This window comes from Panthera onca, chromosome Y, assembly GCF_046562875.1.
Source record: "Panthera onca isolate mPanOnc1 chromosome Y, mPanOnc1 haplotype 2, whole genome shotgun sequence".
Lineage (NCBI taxonomy): Eukaryota > Metazoa > Chordata > Mammalia > Carnivora > Felidae > Panthera > Panthera onca.
Window position 1 is genome coordinate 23,400,457 of NC_138358.1, and position 19,414 is coordinate 23,419,870.

The 19,414-nt window shown below is 34.2% G+C and overlaps 1 protein-coding gene across 7 annotated transcripts in view; it reads left to right on the forward strand.

Moving 5' to 3' along the window:
• The window catches only part of LOC145714981 (lysine-specific demethylase 6A-like), a 192,661-nt gene extending 173,555 nt beyond the window's left edge, over window positions 1–19,106 (forward strand). For 4 of the 7 annotated variants that reach the window (XM_081794572.1, XM_081794575.1, XM_081794574.1 and 1 more), the window contains 3 exons: window positions 10,443–10,569; window positions 12,778–12,965; window positions 14,108–19,106. In XM_081794572.1, the coding sequence (XP_081650698.1) occupies window positions 10,443–10,569; window positions 12,778–12,965; window positions 14,108–14,159 (367 nt within the window). In that variant the 3' untranslated portion in view covers window positions 14,160–19,106. The remainder of the gene's footprint in view (window positions 1–10,442; window positions 10,570–12,777; window positions 12,966–14,107) is intronic. The other 3 variants (XM_081794573.1, XM_081794577.1, XR_014137095.1) reach the window with 2 other exon arrangements.
• The last annotated feature ends 308 nt before the right edge of the window (window positions 19,107–19,414 follow it).

Consider the following 19,414-nt stretch of genomic DNA (forward strand, 5'->3'; position numbering starts at 1 on the left):
AATTATCCAGACAGTTATCCAAACAAAAGTATGAGACCATGGTAGCATGTCTATCTACTATTTTATATAGTGACTCATTCCATTTTATATATATGTTTAAAATTTTACATTAGAAAGATCTGAAAGAACATTTAGTCAAAACTCATTTGTAATATAGTAATTCCTGTTAAAAATCCACACTTAGTGCTCATTTAGTAACTTTTTTATAAAGGTCACTGCTTTAAATCTATTTCTTGAAGATGTACACTGACTCGTCCAAAATGAACTGTTTGCTCACAGTGCCTTAGATTTTTTTTCTTTTCAGGATTTATGTAAAAGGAATCACTGTTTGAGAACTACAAACTTTATGACAAACAGTGTTTTTGGCAATGAGGATAGATACATTTAAGAAAGACTTTCTGAGTTCATGTGGTTAAAATTTAATGGAGCCAGACAGGCAAATTCTCAATCAGATAAATAAATTACTGTTAAGTAATGTAAGTAAAATAAAATAGGACAACTAATTTTTGGTTATGAGGGAGAGAATGCTTCTTTTGCTGAAATGACTTCTAAGAATATGATTTCTGGTTGGAACTGAATAATAAAAAAGAGATAAGAAGTCAAAAAGACTTAAGTGAGAACAAGTTGGTATGTTTATGGACAAAAAGGCAGTGTAAGTGACAGAATAGTTGTGGTGATGAGTGTACCTATAAATGATCAGGTACTAAATTATAGACTGATTTGTAGCAGTGAATGTGGAGAGAAGAGATAACACTACAAACAGTTATGAAACTGAAGCTGAAAGACTTACATTGATTGGATTGTCAGATAAGAAGGAAAAAGGAATCAAGAAAAGTTCATTATCTTTCCTGTTCTTCACTATTGTTCATTATTTTAAAATATCTACTAACTTTAATATCCTTCTAGACCCCTTCCAGTTTGTCATATGTCTGTCAATATTTCAAATAAGGAGACAGCGAGACTTCCTTGACACGTATTCCCATTTTCTGTGGTCGCAGTTTAAATTGCATGGTCTGAGTTCTGGTAGCTTTCAGTGTTGAATTTGTTCATACAAACTGAGGTATTCCAGCTTAACTTACTGAAAAACCATTTTCACCCATTTCTTTTTTTTTCCCCATATACTTCTTTTTAACGTGTCATTTTTAGAGAGAGCGAGACAGAGCACGAGCAAGGGAGGGGCAGAGAGAGGGGGAGACACAGAATCTGAAGCAGGGTCCAGGTTCTGAGCTGTCAGTACAAACCCAGCTCAGGCTTCAAAGTCACAAACTGAGATCATGACCTGAGCCATTCAGGCACCCATCCCCCCTCAAGTCCCTGCACCCCCCCTCCCCCCCACCCAACCACACAGACGTTATTTTTTTTAAAAAACTAAGTGCATGTATATATTTGTGCTCTATTTCACTTGGAGTTTTGGGATTTGGGGAGTCCATTTATTTGTTTGTTTATTTAGAATGCAGGGTTATGGACAGGGAGTGGGAGAGAGAAAAGCTTAAGCAGGCTTAACACTCAGCATGGAGCTGCATGAAGGGCTTGATCCCAGGACAATGAGATCATGCATGACCTGAGCCAAAATCAGAAGTCCCACATGTAATCTACTGAGCCACCTAGGTGCTCCAAGTTTCTTAAAAATACATTTAACATAATCATTTTTAGTGTTGATCATTTATTATAATTTCAGAATTCTACTTCGGGCTTAGTCTGATGTTTAATGGCACATCTTACTGTGATCACTCTGATTGAGAATGTTAACCAGAGTCTTTTACTCTGAAAATGTATTCTTACCAGCCAACAGTGCTTATTTGTATAGCTTTCATGTAATCGGTATTTGAGTACTGATTAAATGGAGGACCTGGCCTAAGCTCTGGAGATTTATAAATATTCTATACAAATTTCTGGTTTCACGTATTTTTCCAGTAGGGAGTTGGAGAGAGACAGCACAGGTAGGGGGGGGGTAAAACATAGTTGTATTTAAAAACATTAGTGCAGGGATTCACAGGTATAGATTTAAAAATGTAACAATTGGGGCAGCTGTGTTCCTCAGTAGTTTAAGTGTCCAACTCTTGATTTCAGCTCAGGTCATGATCTCAAGGTTTGTAACATCTGAGCTGTCAGTGCAGAGCCTAGTTGGGATTCTCTCTCTCTCTCTCTCTCTCTCTCTCTCTCTCTCTCTGTCTCTCTCTGTTTCTGCCCTTTCCCTGCTAATGCACTCTCTCTCTCTCTCTCAGAATAAATAAGCATTTTAAAAAGAACAACATATAAGCAAGTACATAGATGAAAAGTGATTCTCTAAAATTTAAACAGCATTATAGAAGTGAAATCACAAGTTTTATTTTTTACATACCATTTTGTCATTTAGTTGACTGTCATTAGAGGAAATGCTTATATTTCACTTTAAAATTTTGCTTTTATCTGCACATGTACTTTTTTTTTAAAGTTTATTAGTTTTGAGAGAGAGAAAAAGATGAGAGACCATGAGCAGAGAAGGGACAGAGAGAGTTCCCAAGCAGGCTCCACACTGTCAGCACTGAATCCAGTCTGGGGCTCACACTCCCAGGAGATTACAACCTGGGCCAAAACCAAGAGTTAGACACTTAACTGACTGAGCAGTTCTGTGTACTTTCATTATGTTTTTCATTATGTTTTCTATTTTATTTTATTTTATTTTATTTTATTTTATTTTATTTTATTTTATTTTATTTTATTTATTTTTTAATTTTATTTCTATTTTTTGTTAATTATTATTTGTTTGTTTAGATTTACATCCAAATTAGTTAGCATATAGTGCAACAATGATTCAGAAGTAGATTCCTTAAGCCCCTTACCCGTGTAGCCCATCCCCCCTCCCACAACCACTCCAGTAACCCTCAGTTTGTTCTCCATATTTATGAGTCTCTTCTGTTTTGTCCCCCTCCCTGTTTTTGTGTTATTTTGCTTCCCTTCCCTTATGTTTATCTGTTCTGTCTCTTAAAGTCCTCATATATTTGTCTTCCTCTGACTAATTTCACTTAGCATAATACCCTCCCGTTCCACCCACGTAGTTGCAATGGCAAAATTTCATTCTTTTTGATTGTGAAGTAATACTCCATTGTATATGTATATACCACATCTTCTTTATCCATTCATCCATCGATGGCCATTTGGGCTCTTTCCATACTTTTGCTATTGTTGATAGTGCTGGTATATAAACACTTGGGGTACATGTGTCCCGTTGAAACAGCATACCTGTATCCCTTGGATAAATGCCTCACAGTGGAGTTGCTGGGTCGTAGGGTAGTTCTCTTTTTGATTTTTTGAGGAACCTCCGTATTGTTTTCCAGAGTCTCTTACACGTTTATATTCCCACCAGCAGTGCAAAAGAAATCCTCTTTGTTGCAGTCTTGCCAATATCTGTTGTTGCCTGACTTGTTAATGTTAGCCATGCTGATCATTATGTTTTTATATATGTATGAATTGTTATTATTTGCCTTTTTATTAAAAAAAACTTTTAATGTTTATTTATTTTTGAGAGAGAGCATGAGCATGGGAGGGGGCAGAGAGAAAGGAAGACACAGAATCTGAAGCAGGCTCCAGGCTCTGAGCTGTCAGCACAGAGCACTGTGCACAGGGCTTGAGCTCCTGAACTGACAGCTCATGACCCAAGCAGAAGTTGGACTCTTAACTGACTTAGCCACCCAGGCGCCCCATTATTTGCCTTTTTAAAACTTATGTACTTTGGGGGAGATTATTTAATCACACAGGAAAATGTTAAAGAGAGGACAGCAGAGCATTGTGGTAAGGAGTCTAACCTCTAATGTGAAATCTGCCTTTAATCCTGGTTCCTCCATTTGCTAGTCTGGACACAGGGAAAATTACCAAACTTTATCAGTCTGTTTCCTTTTCATTAAAAGACAAACAATGTAATAATATCATATATGATTTTGTGGGAATTTTGTGCATTTTAGCATCAAAACATATAGTCTAAACACATGTTTCAGTGTATGAAGTAGGTTTGATTTGGCATTCGTGCAAAAGAAATTTCAAACTAAACTTCAATTAAGTATTAGTAATTGAACTGAAGAATTTAGTATATTAGTTTAAAATGATACATTCTTTATTGTTTACTAAGCAACTAATTTCTAAACTTTTCATACATTATATCAGTTTTCTATTGTTACCATAACAAAGTGCTACAAATTAGTCTGAAATAGGTCTCACAGGGCTAAAATAAAGGACTTGGCAGATCTGTGTCCCTTTTTAGAGGCACTAGAAGAGAATCTATTCCCTTGAGCTTTTTTTAGGCTCCTTCTTCAGGCTGCCAATATATCTTGGCTTTTGGGTCCCCTAACATCTTTAAAGCTAACAGTTGCTGGTTATGTCTTTTTCCTGCTGCATCTCTCTAACACTAACTCTTCTGCCTCCGTTTTCTACTTTTAAGGCTGCTTTCATTGAGCACAGCCAGATAATCAGGATAATCTCTGTATCTCAAGATTAGCTGATTAGCAACCTTAATTCCATGTGCAATTTTTATTCCCTTGCCATGTAACGTAGCATAGCACAGGTCCCAGGGATTAAGATGTGGGTGTCCTTCAGTGATGTGGGACATTATGTCCTTTTTACCAATGAGGAAACTGAAGCATACAGTAAAAGAAGCTGAGGTTTAAATCTAAGCGATCTGGCTATAATCTCTGTGCTTTTATCCTTTGTCTTATAATTGACTCATTTCCTCTGGCTCTATATATGAAAAGAGAGTGAATAAGTTCTATCTTAGTCTCTTCAGGCTAGTATAACAAAATCCATAGATTGAATGGCTTATTAACAACATTGTGTCTCATAGTTGCAGAGAGAGTGTGAAAAGGAAGAGGTTCAACATAAATGCCAGCAGATTTAGTGAATAGTGAGGGCCCGCTTCCTGGTTCATAATGCACATCTTTTTGTTGTGTCCTCATGTGGTAGAAGTTATAAAGGAACACTTCGAGGTTGACTTTTAGGGCCCTAATTCCATTCCCAAGACCTCCATTCTCATGACCCTATAATCCCCTCCCAGATGACCCACCTCCAAATGCCATCCCATTGGGAGTTAGAATTTCAACATAGGAATCTGGGGGAGCTCACAGACATTTGTACTATAAAAAGTAGTTTTTAAAAATAAAACAGACTTGGGCACCTGGGTGGCACAGTTGGTTAAGCCTCTGACTTTGGCTCAGTTCATGATTTTGCAGTTTGTGAATTCGAGCCCTTGGTCGAGTTATGTGCTGACAGCTCAGAGCCTGGAGCCTGCCTCAGATTCTGTGTCTCCCTCTCACTCTGTCCCTCCCCTGCTTGCACTCTGTCTCTCCCTAAAAAAATAAATAAATGTTTAAAAAATTAAAAATAAAACAAACTTTTAAATTTTCTCAGCTTTTTGATTGATTTACATATAATTGTCAGTTAATGCAAAATTTCCTTGTTGCCTTTAGTGTATATACAACCCGGGAGTAATAAGTGACAGAAGATCTTAGTGTGATCATAGTTACTACTGTGTATCATGTTTTTTGTGTTTTGTTTTGCACGACTTTGTCAGTAAGATGGGCTGGCAAGGGCAAGGCATCTCTTGATATTTCTTCATTTCCACACTACCTAGTAAGATTTGGGTAAAAGGTTGAGATTATTGTCATGAAGAGTTAATACTGAGTCAGCTTAAATTTCATCCATTCAAAAATGCATCGCCACACTGACATTGGGAACTTATTTTGGTAATTTAGATTATCAGAACGTGAAGATAAAAACCAGTGTTGTCTGGAATTTCACTTAATTGTATTATTAAGGCTTCACTGTTGCCATACGTCCAGATTTGCTGCTGGCTATATTAATGAAACACAGAATCTTAAGACATAAATTAAAAGCTAGAAGTCAGAAAAATAAAAACTCTTAGTCATTGTCCATATTTTTTTAAGGTTATTTCTCAATTTTCTTTTTCAGATAGTTCAAGTATATTTCATCTTAAACATGAGTGAAATCATGCTCTGAAATGTCCCTCTTCAGATGCTCTCTTCATTTTTCTAACTGTCCAGATGCCATCTCTAGTCTTCACCGTCTTAAGTATCTGTGTCCAGATAGTTTTTAGTATGGTTAAAATCTGCTCTGTAAAACCTCAAATACATCTACAAATAATCCAAATAAATGAAATCTTCTTTACTTTTTTCTTTCAGTTTAGAAGTCTTCTTTACATCCTGCCTGTTGAGATGTACTCTTTTATACAAGTAACAGAAACAGAGTCTTTGTATTCTGGAATAAGATTAATTTTCAGAAGTCACTAAAGTTACTTCTGTACTTTCTGAGTTGTTTTTTTCATGTTCCTAGAGTATGGTTGGGCAGTGAAAGCATTTTCCATCTTTTCCCTCTTTTCCTGTTCTTTCAGAGTAGATAGAACATTGTAAAATGGATTGCCACATTTAATGAATGATTTATCGGAGTCCTGTGTGCCTTTTTTAGGAGTCTCTGTTCTAGTATTATACATTAAGGACCACAGTATACTTGTTCGTTTCCTATCCATTTATATTGTATTGTTAAAAGGTAAACTTCATTGGTAAGGGCACCTCTGTGTCTCAGTCTGTTAAGTGTCTGACTCTTGATTTTGACTCAGGTCATGATCTCATGGTTGTGGGATTGAGCCCTGTATAGGGCTCTGCATTGAGAGCACAGAGCCTGCTTGGGATTTTTTTCTCCCTCTGTCCCTCTCCCACTCACACAAGGGTGCACAGTTTTATACATAAATAAACTTAAAAAAATTAAAACCCAGCAAAAAATTAAAATTTGAGGAAGAAATAAAACTACATTTTTTTCAGCCAGTATTTTGTAGCCATCCAATACTTTGGAAAGTCCTCTTCAGATTAAATCAGTATCTAGGCTGAACAAAAGCAGTTTGTTAAGTTGTAAACATTATTTTTTGTCTTTATTTTCTATTTATGCCTGCTGCTGCTTTTTAAAAATAAGATTCTTACTGATTTTTTACTCGTAAGTTTCTCTACCTATAAATTGCTGTCCTTTATTCTTTTGTTCATATAAAGCTTTCTGAAAATGAGAAGGACTAAAAATTTCAGATGAATGGAGAAAACATAATATGGAGTGACCTTATTTGGTTATTCATTATGTGACTGACAGCAGTTAGCAGTTTTAAGATTCCACCATCTGGGCAAGTAATTCTGCACCTGATTGCAGAAGCAGAACTACTCATGCCTAATGTTCACTTCTAGCAAACCAAGCTATATATCTTTGCAGTATATTGCTTTGTTTTATATGGAACTTTGAAACTACCTATGAAGTCATACAATAAGAACTGTGATCCAGTTGCCAAAATAATCACTAGTCTTGTAAATGAAAGTGTCTTTTTGAAGGAATAGAATAATACTTAAAAGGGGGGTAGAATAATACTAAGCCAATTTCCTAATACTACTGGTAAGGGTTTTAGGAAATACAGTGTGATTCCATAGCCCCAAGAATCTTACTTTAATAAAAGAAAAAAAAAAAAGGAAGAAAAGTAGGTGAGAATAATAGACGAATAGGCAGAAAGTGAAGAAAAGAGTTTAGAGAAGATAGAAGAAAATATTATTGCTAAATTTTGCTGTTCTAAATTCCATTTCCCTCATTGTAAAAGAGTTGAATAGTAGAGCTTCTTGCACTGAGCTTAAGTACACAAGACTTAAGTGGCTTAATGTATGTAAACTATCTAATTCTGTGTTTTTTCTCCTATGAAGTGTTTATTAATGCTACTTCTTATTAACAATTTATTTTCCTACATGGCAGCATTTTTTAGTTTACAAGCAGTGTTGCATCTGCAGATAATATTTTGCAGAGTTTTAGGCATTATTTTCCTGTGAAATAAATATTTTGAAGCAGTACTTTCATATTTATAAAGTTCAGAGGTGAAATCAGATTGGAGAGGGGTAGGAAGAAGATCTCAGTAAGTGCTTTACATCTAGTGTGATTTATATATATATATATATTTTTTTTTTTTTTATTCAGAGCATTTGCATTTTTTTTAATTTTTTAAAATTTTCATCCAAATTAGTTAGCATATGGTGCAACAATGACTTCAGGAGTAGATTCCTTAGTGCCCCTTCCCCATTGAGCCCATCCCCCCTCCCACACCCCCTCCCGTAACCTTCAGTTTGTTCTCCATATTTAAGAGTCTCTTCTGTCCCCCTGCTTGTTTTTATATTATTTTTGTTTCCCTTCCCTTAACGTTCATCTGTTTTGTCTCTTAAAGTCCTCATGTGAGTGAAGTCATAGGATATTTGTGTTCTCTGATTGACTCATTTCACTTAGCATAATACCCACCAGTTCCATCCACGTAGTTGCAAATGGCAAGATTTCATTCTTTTTGGTTGCCGAGTAATACTCCATTGTATATATGTACCACATCATCTTTATCCATTCATCCATCGATGGCCATTTGGGCTCTTTCCGTACTTTGGCTATTGTTGATGGTGCTGCTATAAACATGGGGGTGTCTGTGTCCCTTTGAAACAGCACACCTGTATCCCTTGGATAAATGCCTAGTAGTGCAATTGCTGGGTCGTAGGGTAGTTCTATTTTTAGTTTTTTGAGGAACCTCCATGCCGTTTTCCAGAGTGGCTGCACCAGTTTACATTCCCATATATTTTCTTTTCTGAATTGGATTTTTACTTCTTGCCTCCTCTAGCACTTCTTTTAAGTGCACACACACACACACACACACACACACACTCGCAAAGTTTTTCTTATTTTGAGATACAAATATAGTAAGGCATGAACTTATTTCCAGTAAGTTAAACATGAAGAATTGCTATAGGCAAAGTGAAAGTATTACTATTTTATATACTTCAAGAAATTTTTCATGCAAGTTTACACTTGAGATTATTATACTTATTTTATATTTTTTGATCAGTTAACATCTATGTATTCTTAAAATCATTTCACCAGAGGTTTATTTGTATGAGTTTGGGTACAGTTTTTTAATCTCACACAGAATGTAAAATTAAGAGAGATTAAATCTGATGCCTCTTACCATATTATAAAACTTAATTACTTGTTTAACAGTCAGGTGTTTGTTAAGCACTTACTGTATGGCAGGCACAGTCTTAACACCAATGTAATAAAATAGACAAAATCCTTTGCTCTCACGAATCCTCCATTCTTACGGGAAAGAAAGTAGAAGCATGTAAAACACTTACGGAAGATAGTTTTAAATATCATGATGTTCGTTCTTTCAAATAATAACTTATGTAATTATATTGACTAGTCTAAATTCTGAGTCATTAGCAATTAGCAATACAGTCTATCAAAGAACTGCCAAGTTAGTTTGATTCTTATCCCAGGGCATTATACTGTTGTTCACAGATACCCTCTGTGTTACATCACAGAGTGGTAACATCACTCTTGTTGAACCAGTGACGCTTTTTAGAATACTTTTAGAACTGAAATGTAATACGTGGAAAGGTCATGTAGTACAAGTCTGCTTTCAAAGGAGAACTTCAAGCATTTAAATTTGTGGCAATGTTAGCAGACAATTCTAACCAGTAACAGCAGAGGAAAAATCAGTATTATTCATGAGGATTTGCTCTATTGCTAACATTAGAAGTATGAGTGTAAAGGAAATATAAACTATAAGAAAAGTTTATTAATATAAAGATTGCATTTTACAACCTTAGGTTTAAAATTGAACCAGTAACATTCTTTTTCCTTCACTGCTGCAATTTATACTAATTTTGTGTTCTCGAATGTGTAAATCTATAATAATTTTCTGCTTTGGTCTCAGAGTTTTAAAATCAGTTATATAGGGGCACCTGGGTGGCTCAGTCGGTTGAGCGTCCGACTTCAGCCAGGTCACAATCTCGTGGTTCGTGAGTTCGAGCCCCGCGTCAGGCTCTGGGCTGATGGCTCAGAGCCTGGAGCCTGCTTCCGATTCTGTGTCTCCCTCTCTCTCTGCCCCTCCCCCATTTATGCTCTGTCTCTCTCTGTCTCAAAAATAAACATTAAAAAAAAATTTTTTTTAATAAAAATAAAAAAAAAATCAGTTATATAAATGATACTTTTGAAGGGTCTAGGTAGAGACCTATGCCTTCTTGTCTTACTGTATTCAAAAAAGTTTCAGCATGGAATTCATACTGATTTCAGAGATGAAGGAATTGACTCTTTATTATAAATTTACCTCTTCAAAAATTCTCTTCACTTGCTCAAACCACAGCAAAAATTAAGAACATTGTTTTTGAATAAGAGGGGAGTCTTTTGTAGATGAAATCATTTTATTTTTTTTTTTCAGATATTCTCAAATTGGCAGTGCTTTAGTATTAGTATTGCTGTTAGGCCAGTTATATGTGAAAAAATTGACAAAAGAAAAACCGTATCAGTAAACCGTAGACCCAAGATACTCATTTATAATTGCTATATCTTTTATGCTGCAAATATTCAGTATTCAATTGTAACAAATAATTTTTCCACAATAGGTATTGTCTTCTGAAAATTCTAAAACAATGTCAGACATTGAGAGAAGCTCTTATTACTGCAGGAAAAGAGGTTATATGGCATGGACGGACAAATGATGAACCAGCACATTATTGTAGCATTTGTGAGGTAACTGTTCCTACTGACCATTTTTTTGGCATAGGTTCTCTAGCTTTGGTGTGTTTTTTTTAAATACTGATTTGTGTGTTTTATTATATAATGCTTTTTTAATTGACTAGTTCAGCGATTTTATTAAGTTTTATTTTATCTGCTAGTGTAATAATTAAGTTTTAATTTGTAATTATTGACTACTGAGACATTCATGTAATACTTTCTTACCAGTTGATAATTATCCCAGATTTTAAACTGAGACAGTTTGTAGTAGATACACAGATGGCGTCTCTTTCTACACATATATATAGAAATATATACATATATATACATATGTATATATACACACAAGTGTATATATATATACAGGTAACACACACACACACACACACACACACACACACACACACAGAGGCATATAGTATTAAGTCCTTTTTCATCTAATAATACAGTTGATGCCCTCTTCTGGCCAAGGTTTGGAAGAAGTGCAAAAATAAAGATGTGGTACCTCCTCTGGAGGAGCTTACTTCCACTTGGAAAAGACAGACTGGAAACAACTAGTTATTGATGCACATGACAGTATGATGAATATGAAGCTGGAAATGTATAGACTATTAGAGAACCAGTAGGGAAAATAATTGTTCTTCTAATTGGGTTTAGAACTTAAAGGCATATTATAACATTTGAGTCCTTCCTTAAAGAATGAGTTTGATCTGAACAAGCCAAAAAATGGCTAGAATTGGAAGTTTATAAACATCATTAGGTTTTAGGAACAGTAAAGGGATGTGAAAATGAATAACATATGTAACAAAGAGTGAGTAATTCAATGAGGCAAGAAAATAGAGTTTAAAAATTCCTAAAAGTCTGTACAAGGAGATGGTGTATAGTTTACAGAGCATTTTGAATTCAGTTTAAGGAATTTGATGTTTATTCTGAAGCAATAAAAGGTTTTGAGCAAGGCACTAAGTCAAGATCTGTGTTTCAGAGAGTGGTAGTTGATAATTGGAGAGAATGCATCCATCCAGAAAGCAAACATACTAGTTTGGAGGCTATTGTAATTAAACAGGGCTAACAAGGGTTTAAACTAGTGTATTGTGTTAAGAATATAAAAAGAAAAGGAGTTTAAAAATGTTTAGAACAGGAAGTGTCTGTCTGGCTCAATTGGTAGAGCAAGCAAGTTTTGATCTCAGGGTTGTGAGGTCAAGCACACATTGGGTGTACAGATTACTTAAAAATAAAAAATCTTTTTAAAAAAAGTGTTTGGATCAACAAGGTAGTTGACCACATGGGGAATGACATGTTGAAAAACCTCAATTTTTAAACTGGGCTCACTAAATTGTTACTATTGACACTGATTTTAAAAACCTTATAAAATGGCATTTTAAAAGACCAGTTCAAATATGACTTTAGGTGATGAGTTTTTGTCACTCAAATCAAGCAATAGTCACAGAACCACTTGACTGGGAAGTTGTCCCAGTCCAAATTAAACCTTGAACTTGTGTGGTTCTGAGATAGACTGATGAAATCCCTTGGCTATTTTCTTATTGTATAACCTCATCAAAATGTGTTATTATATATAATCCACCATATTCCTTTCAGTGTTAAACTTAAATATATATCTTTACAGTATTTGAAAACAACTGTTGTCACTACTATCCATTATCCTGTTGGAGTCTTACAACTCATTGTGGTTTCTGTATTAAAAATGTCCTTATTATCTTCTGGTTTGTTAATGCTCATGAATACACTATCCTTCTTTTCCTTAATATACAGGCTTAAAACTGAACAGTTTTTTACTTGTCAGTTTCTACCTCTTAAAAATAAGCTGGTTATGTATATTTCAGTGTTCTCCTTTTATTTTTAGCTTTCATCTTAGTATTAGTTTGTAATCTGCTATAAAGGTCTAGATATGAGTAAAATATAGTCACCACCGTTATAGAACCATTCTGTGAGGGGAGGGAAATACAAAAATACTATTAATGCTATCATAGAGAAGTAAAAAAAAAAAAATCATTATCTTTACCTGATTGTATACTGATATTTTGAGTAAAATAAAAATAGACTCACCTTTATGAATCTTTGAATTAAACTTTTAATTTTAACTACTTATGTTTATAAAAATCACTGTCCATAATTTCATGTAAAGTAGAATTTCATAGTTTTACTAAAGTGATGCAATAAATTCAACAAATCTCCATTCGGTGCTTTTTCTCTTATATAAAATAGGTGGAGGTTTTTGATCTCCTTTTTGTCACTAATGAAAGCAAGTCTCAAAAGACTTACATAGTACATTGCCAAGACTGTGCACGAAAAACAAGTGGAACTCTGGACAATTTTGTGGTGCTAGAGCAGTACAAAATGGAGGACCTGATACAAGTCTATGACCAGTTTACATTAGTAAGTGAATTCAGCATGTGAGTACATAGTTAGCTGGGTTGTTGAAGCAGCAGTGTTTGTTTTTTCTATCTGGTAAATCCAAAGTAATAAGATATTAACATTTTCCATTGGCTTAATAGATACCCCTAATAAATGTCCAGTTGATACACCTTACTATTTTTTCTTTTCAATAAGAATGGCCTAAGTACAAATACAGATTTATTTGTTTTGAGACAGAGGAAGGGGCAGAGACAGAGGAAGATAGAATATCCCAAGCAGGTTGTGTGCTGAGAGTGTGGAAGGAATGGCTTAAATAATAATCGCAATAATTACATTTAAAAATTCTTGTTTTATTTATAGTATTATCACAGTCTTTATGCTACTTGATTTTACTGATAAAAGAGAGTTTACTTAAATCTATAGGGATGATCCATAAAGAAATCTGTATTTTTTTTTTAATGTACTTGTGCTTTCAGAGTTCATTTGATTTATTTAAAACCTAGCGCTTGTCTTGAATGTTAAACTCATGGAAATATTTTATGGTTCTTGACTTGATGGTATGATATATAAGATACATGATATCAAATTCTCAGTATCATAGAACTGCCATTTTTCTAATTTCAGTATCATTTATTTCTGGATTTGAATGGCAGTATGAATGGAAACAGTTATTCATGAGCTTTTGGTATTTTTCCAGTGTCTTTGTTCTAAATTCTGAAATTTTGTTTCAAGTATTTTTAATTGCATTGTTCTCAGAATTGCTTGAAGAGAAAAAAAAAATGAGTTGTGAAATATGTACTCTACCTGAGAATTGTTCGTAAGACAGTCACTAGTGAAATGTTAAATTTCCAAATTATTTTCCATAATACTCTTTCTTTAGCAGTCTAAAATGTTGGCCTACATATTCCATAAGTTTTGTAGGGTTTTTTTGTACTAAAATTTGAAGCACAGAAAAGTCAGGTAATCATTCAGAACTAAGGAAATTGGCCTTAATGGAGACAGTAAGGAGCACATCATTGAGCAGTCTGTTGGACCTTTTGGGGCTTTGATGTTTCTAACTCCCTCTAATACTTCCCTGTAATACTTCTACAACACAGGCTGTATGTTAGTAGCCATGGGCTAAGAATACTATTAAGGATTATATACCAAAATAATTAACATACCTTATTTTTAATTTTAGGCTCCTTCGTTGTCATCATCCTCCTGATAATTGTCCCATGAATATTAAGTGACACCTTTTCTACTCTTCAGGAAAGGTCTGCACCACTGGTTTTGTAGCTGTTTTCATAAGACTGCTGACTAAAAGCTATGTCTATGCAACCTTCCAAGAATAGAGTATCAACCATCTGGATATAGGAGAGCACCGCCTATATCCCACTATAATTAATAATCAAATGTATTATGATACCTGACGAGAATTGGCAATGTCAGACTACTGACTTGAAGATAACCTTTTTCTGTGTTTCTGTATTTCTGAACTGCTAACTTAGTTTTCTCATTTATTTTGCCCTTTGAGAATTTTCCTGAGAGAAAAATACGGTTCTAGCTCAGTATTTGGTAAGATAGTTAACAAATTCAAATCTTTAATCAACTTTTTTTTTAATGTGAAATATTAGAAGAGAAGGTTTTTGGGGTTTGTTTTTTGGAATTTTTGTTTTTTACCATTTTATTTTTTTCTCTATTGTTTGAGGCCAGAGTGATTACACTTCTGGTTCTAACATAAAACTTTAAGAAAAGACTTACTATCTAATAGCCAAGACACAAAGATGGATTGCACATAGACTAAGGAGTAAACTTCAGATTTGTGACTTTTGTTTCTAATCTTGATACAGATTTACACTATTTATGAATACATATTTATTGCTTGAAAATATTTGTGAATGGAATGTTGTTATTTTACCTGAGATTTACCTGCCATTAATATTAAGGGGTTCTGTAATTTTAGGCACTACTCCTTTTACATTTTCTATGTGTAAATAAAACTACTTAGCATTGTACAGAAACTTTTATTAAAATTGTTTAATGTTTAAAGGGTTTTCCACTGTTTGAGTTTTAAAAAAGACTTTGTGTAAAGTCATAGCCTATGTTCATTTTCAGATCTGATTATATGTATTTTATATATACATATATATTCACACATATGTATAACATATAGAAATAAAAATATATAATTGTATAGACAGATTTAAAAATTTTCACATCTGTGATAGTTTTTGAGGTGCCTACTGTAAAGTATTGCTTACAAAAATATGCTTATTTTTAAAGTAAAAGACTTTTAGTCTGGTTTAGTAAATTACAGTTAAGTCAATAATAGCTGGCAAAATGTATATTAGAAAAGAAAAGGATTTGGGGTTTTAAAAGGAACATTATAGAAATTTGTTAAATCTTACTTATCACTTTGTTATAGAAAAGAGATTCAGAATGAGGAGGATGGCTTCTGCTTTAAAGGACACATATGTTAAATTAATTATTTTTTAAAGTTAGGTAACTTCAAAATTCTGTGCTTTCTGTTTGTTGAGTATGTCTGAACAAGGAAGGAGGGGAGATGTTAAAATTCTGTAACACTAGTAAATGTTAAATTCTATAAAGGCTTTTATTTTATCTGAACAAATGACTTGTACTAACCTTAGTATCTCATTTTATAGTAATACCTGGTTTCTTCTCCTGTTTTCTGAAAAATTTGGCTTATGTTCTCATTTTTAACACAGTATATACTAAAAGTTTTCAAGGGTGCTTTGGTGGAGTTGTATAAATGAAGTTATGCAAATGTCTAAAGAGAATTTATAATCTTACCTGCTGAAATGCCTTGATGATTGTATTAATGGAATACCTTTTTTCCAATTTTCAAGTATTCTGGCCTCCTAGAAATAGTTCAGAGAAAAACTTGGAATATTTTATTAAGCTGGGTAATAATTTTTCAAGTTTTAAAATATTTTTAAAAGTTATTTTTATTTGAGACAGTGTGCACATGTGCCTGTGTGAGCAGGGTGGAGCAGACAGAGAGAAAGAGAATCCTAAGCAGGCTCCACATTAGGTACAGAGCCCAACACAAGGTCGATCCCATGACTATGAGATCATAACCTGAGCCGAGTGAGATGCACCCCTAAAATCTTTTATTTATTTATTTATTTTTAACAGAGAGAAAGCACAAGTGAGCAGGGAAAGAGAGCAAGGGAGAGGGAGAATGCCAAGCAGGTTCTGGACTGTCAGTGTAGAGCCCCATCTCACAAACCAAACTGTGAGATCGTGACCTGAGCTGAAATCAAGAGTCTGACATTTAACCAGTTGAGCCACCCAGTTGTCGCCTCAGGATTTAAAATCTTAACAGCATTTGTCATGTGTAAATAATTTCAGAGGAAAATAATTACAGTTATTTTTTAATTAAGTACTACATGCTGCTCAGATATTTTATCTGCTATTATTTTTGTGATTCTCTTGTAAATGCTCTTATCCAGCAGGCATTAATAATAAGAGTCTAAGACATACATTTTTCCTTCTAAACAAGAGTTACAAAATCAACCATCAGGAAACAATGATTATAAGGTACTAGTACCATAAGTGAATTTTTCATAACCATTTCTTTTTTGTATTAGTTACAAAACATTATCTCCTCTCTTTTTGAGATACTGCCCAAATTAAGATAAATCGAATTTGTTGAATTGACCTAGATATGAAAATGACTTAATTGTGTTTCTTCATAAATGTATATGTGTACTATATGTTAAGAATTCTACTTTGCAGGAGTTCACAGTCTTTTTTTTTTGTTTTTAACTTTTGAAATGTGTATTTATGTTTGAGAGAGAGACAGTGTGAGTGCAGAAGGTGCAGAGAGAGAGGGGGAGGAACAGAATCCGAAACAGGCTCCAGGCTCTGAGCTGTCAGCACAGAGCCCGATGCAGGGCTCAAACTCACAGGCTATGAGATCATGACCTGAGCTGAAGTCAAACACTTAACCAATTTGAGCCACACATGCTCCTCTCAATTAAAGAAATTTGTATCATGGCACACATATTATTGAGAAAAAGACTCTAATCCACAAATTATATGAAATACCAGATATTAATCCAGAAAGAGTGAACTTGGTCATAATCCTTCTGTTATAGTTTAAGTAGGTTTTCTTTGTGGCATATAATTTACCAATTTGCATTTGTGCCATGAATATGCAATTTAACTTGCTTAATCTATTATATACCAAAATCCTAACTTCTACATTATCCAAAGAAATAAATTGAAAATTAGGACCTCTGTATATGTATGTCAGTCATACTCAAAGCAGGCTGGACGCTAAAAAGCCAGCAAACCAGAAAAGGACATTACAAGGAAGTGAAAGTAGAGCAAAGAAGAAAGCTGAGACAAGGAGGTAATGTTGGTTACATAAAAAGCTTTTGGAAAAACCTGTGTCACGAATCCTGAAAAGATAATAAACCAAAACAGTGTTAGTACAACAAGTGACATTAGACTGAGCAGCTTTAGTAAAGTAATGGGAGTAAAGATGGATTGCCGTGGTAAGGGTAAGATTATGATTGTAAGATTCAGGTTGCATCCAGAAACCCCCCAGATAGGAAATTACTGTTGTTCAGTTTATACAAGACAGATTACTAATTTCATTTATTTTATTTCTTTATTATTAGTTTTTTTTTGCTTGTTTGTTTGTTATCTGTGTACCCACATGGGGCTTGAACTCATGACCCTGAGATAAAAATTTGCATGCTTTTCATTTGAGCTAGCAAGGCACCCCCCAGGTTACCATCTTCAAGCAACAGTTTTGTACCTGTTGACCTAGAGCGGTTTATACTATTGTTCTGTTTCAATATTTGAAACACCCAGATAATGTTTTGCTTTGGAAGTAAGCACTGCATGCCTGTTTATTTTTAGTATGACATAATTATACCATACTATCATGCACTAATTCTATTTTAATTATTTTGACTATTTTAATTCTCACAGTGATCCTTTGAGGAAGGCACTCATTTATCTTTACCCTACAGGTAAGGGGACAAGGGATGAAAAGATAAAGGTTTAAATTCTGTCTGTAATGACTCCAGATTTAAGTGCTTATTCGTTCCCACAACAGGAAAGTTGGAATTGTAAAATGCTTACAAATCTTTGTGTTAGAGGAATCTTTTCATTATACTATCTTTGAATTTGATAGCCTGCAGACCGGCCATGTATGTTTTGTTTCTTAATTCCATATTTATTTTCCCATAAATGTACATTCACATGTAATGGCAAAGAAGTAATACAGTGGTCTTGTATACATTTTAGTCACTTTCCCCAAAGGCACCATACTGCAAAACTATAGTATAGTATCTTAGCCAAGATACGGACATTGATATAGTCAGTGTACAGAATTTTGCTTTTCACCACTTGGATCTCTCATGTTGTCTTCTAATATTCAGACCCACTGCCATTTCTTGCCTTTACCTGTCCTTGAACATGGCAACATCGTTACATTCTCTCTCTAAGGTAGCCATTTCAAGAATTTTCTAAAGGGAACCATAAAGATGTCACTTTTTTCGATAAGGGCTTCTTTACACATAGTATAATCCCTGGAGATGTCTCAATTGTTTTAAGTATCAGCTTTCTGATTTTATTGCTGAGTAGCAGTCATGGTATGGATATACCACAATTTATGTAGCCATTCATTCACTGAAGAACATCCCTTTGGCTTTTTGCGTTATTTTCTTTATGTATATGAGAGGCTTTTGGGTGGATAGAGATTTTATGTGGGACAAATGGCTAAGAGGACAGCTGCTAGGTTGCACATACAGTTTAAACATTTTTTCTAGAGTGATTTTACCATTTTACACTCCTTTAAATTTTGAGGAATTTTTTTCAAGTAATGAAAATTTCTCATATTTTTCATTATCCTGTTATTTGGTACAGGATCTGTAGTGCTGTCTTATCCTAATTCTGAATAGCGTTTGTGATTTTGCACATACTTGTCAGCCTTGTTAGATGTTTACCAATATTTCCTTCTTTGTTTTGAAGAACCAGAATTTTGTTTTACTGATTTCTTCTGTTTTGCCCATTTTGTTGATTTCTCTTTGTTGTTACTATATTCTACGCATTACTTTGGGTTTGCTTTAATGTGTTTGGTTTTGTAAAGGTAGGAACTTATGTTTTAGAAGTCTTCTTTTACTATAATCAGTACAATAAATTCTTTTTTCAGTGCTTTAGCTATGTTGTATCTTACATTTTGTAGTTTGTAATTTATTTTTTCAGTTTTATGAAAATTCCTATGAACTTTTCCTCTTTGACTTAAAGAGTATTTAGAATTGTGTTTATTTCTGTTTGTTTGGAAATTTTCCTGGTTATTGTTTTCCTGTGCTAATGATTTCTACCTTGATTCCATTTTGGTGAGAGCACATTGTATATAATATTTTTAAATATGTTTATGTTTGTGTTACAAGTTGCAAGATGTAGTTTTTCTTTCTGAATGTTTCATGGTGGGGCGGGGGGGCGGGGGGGGGGAGGGGGGGTTGAA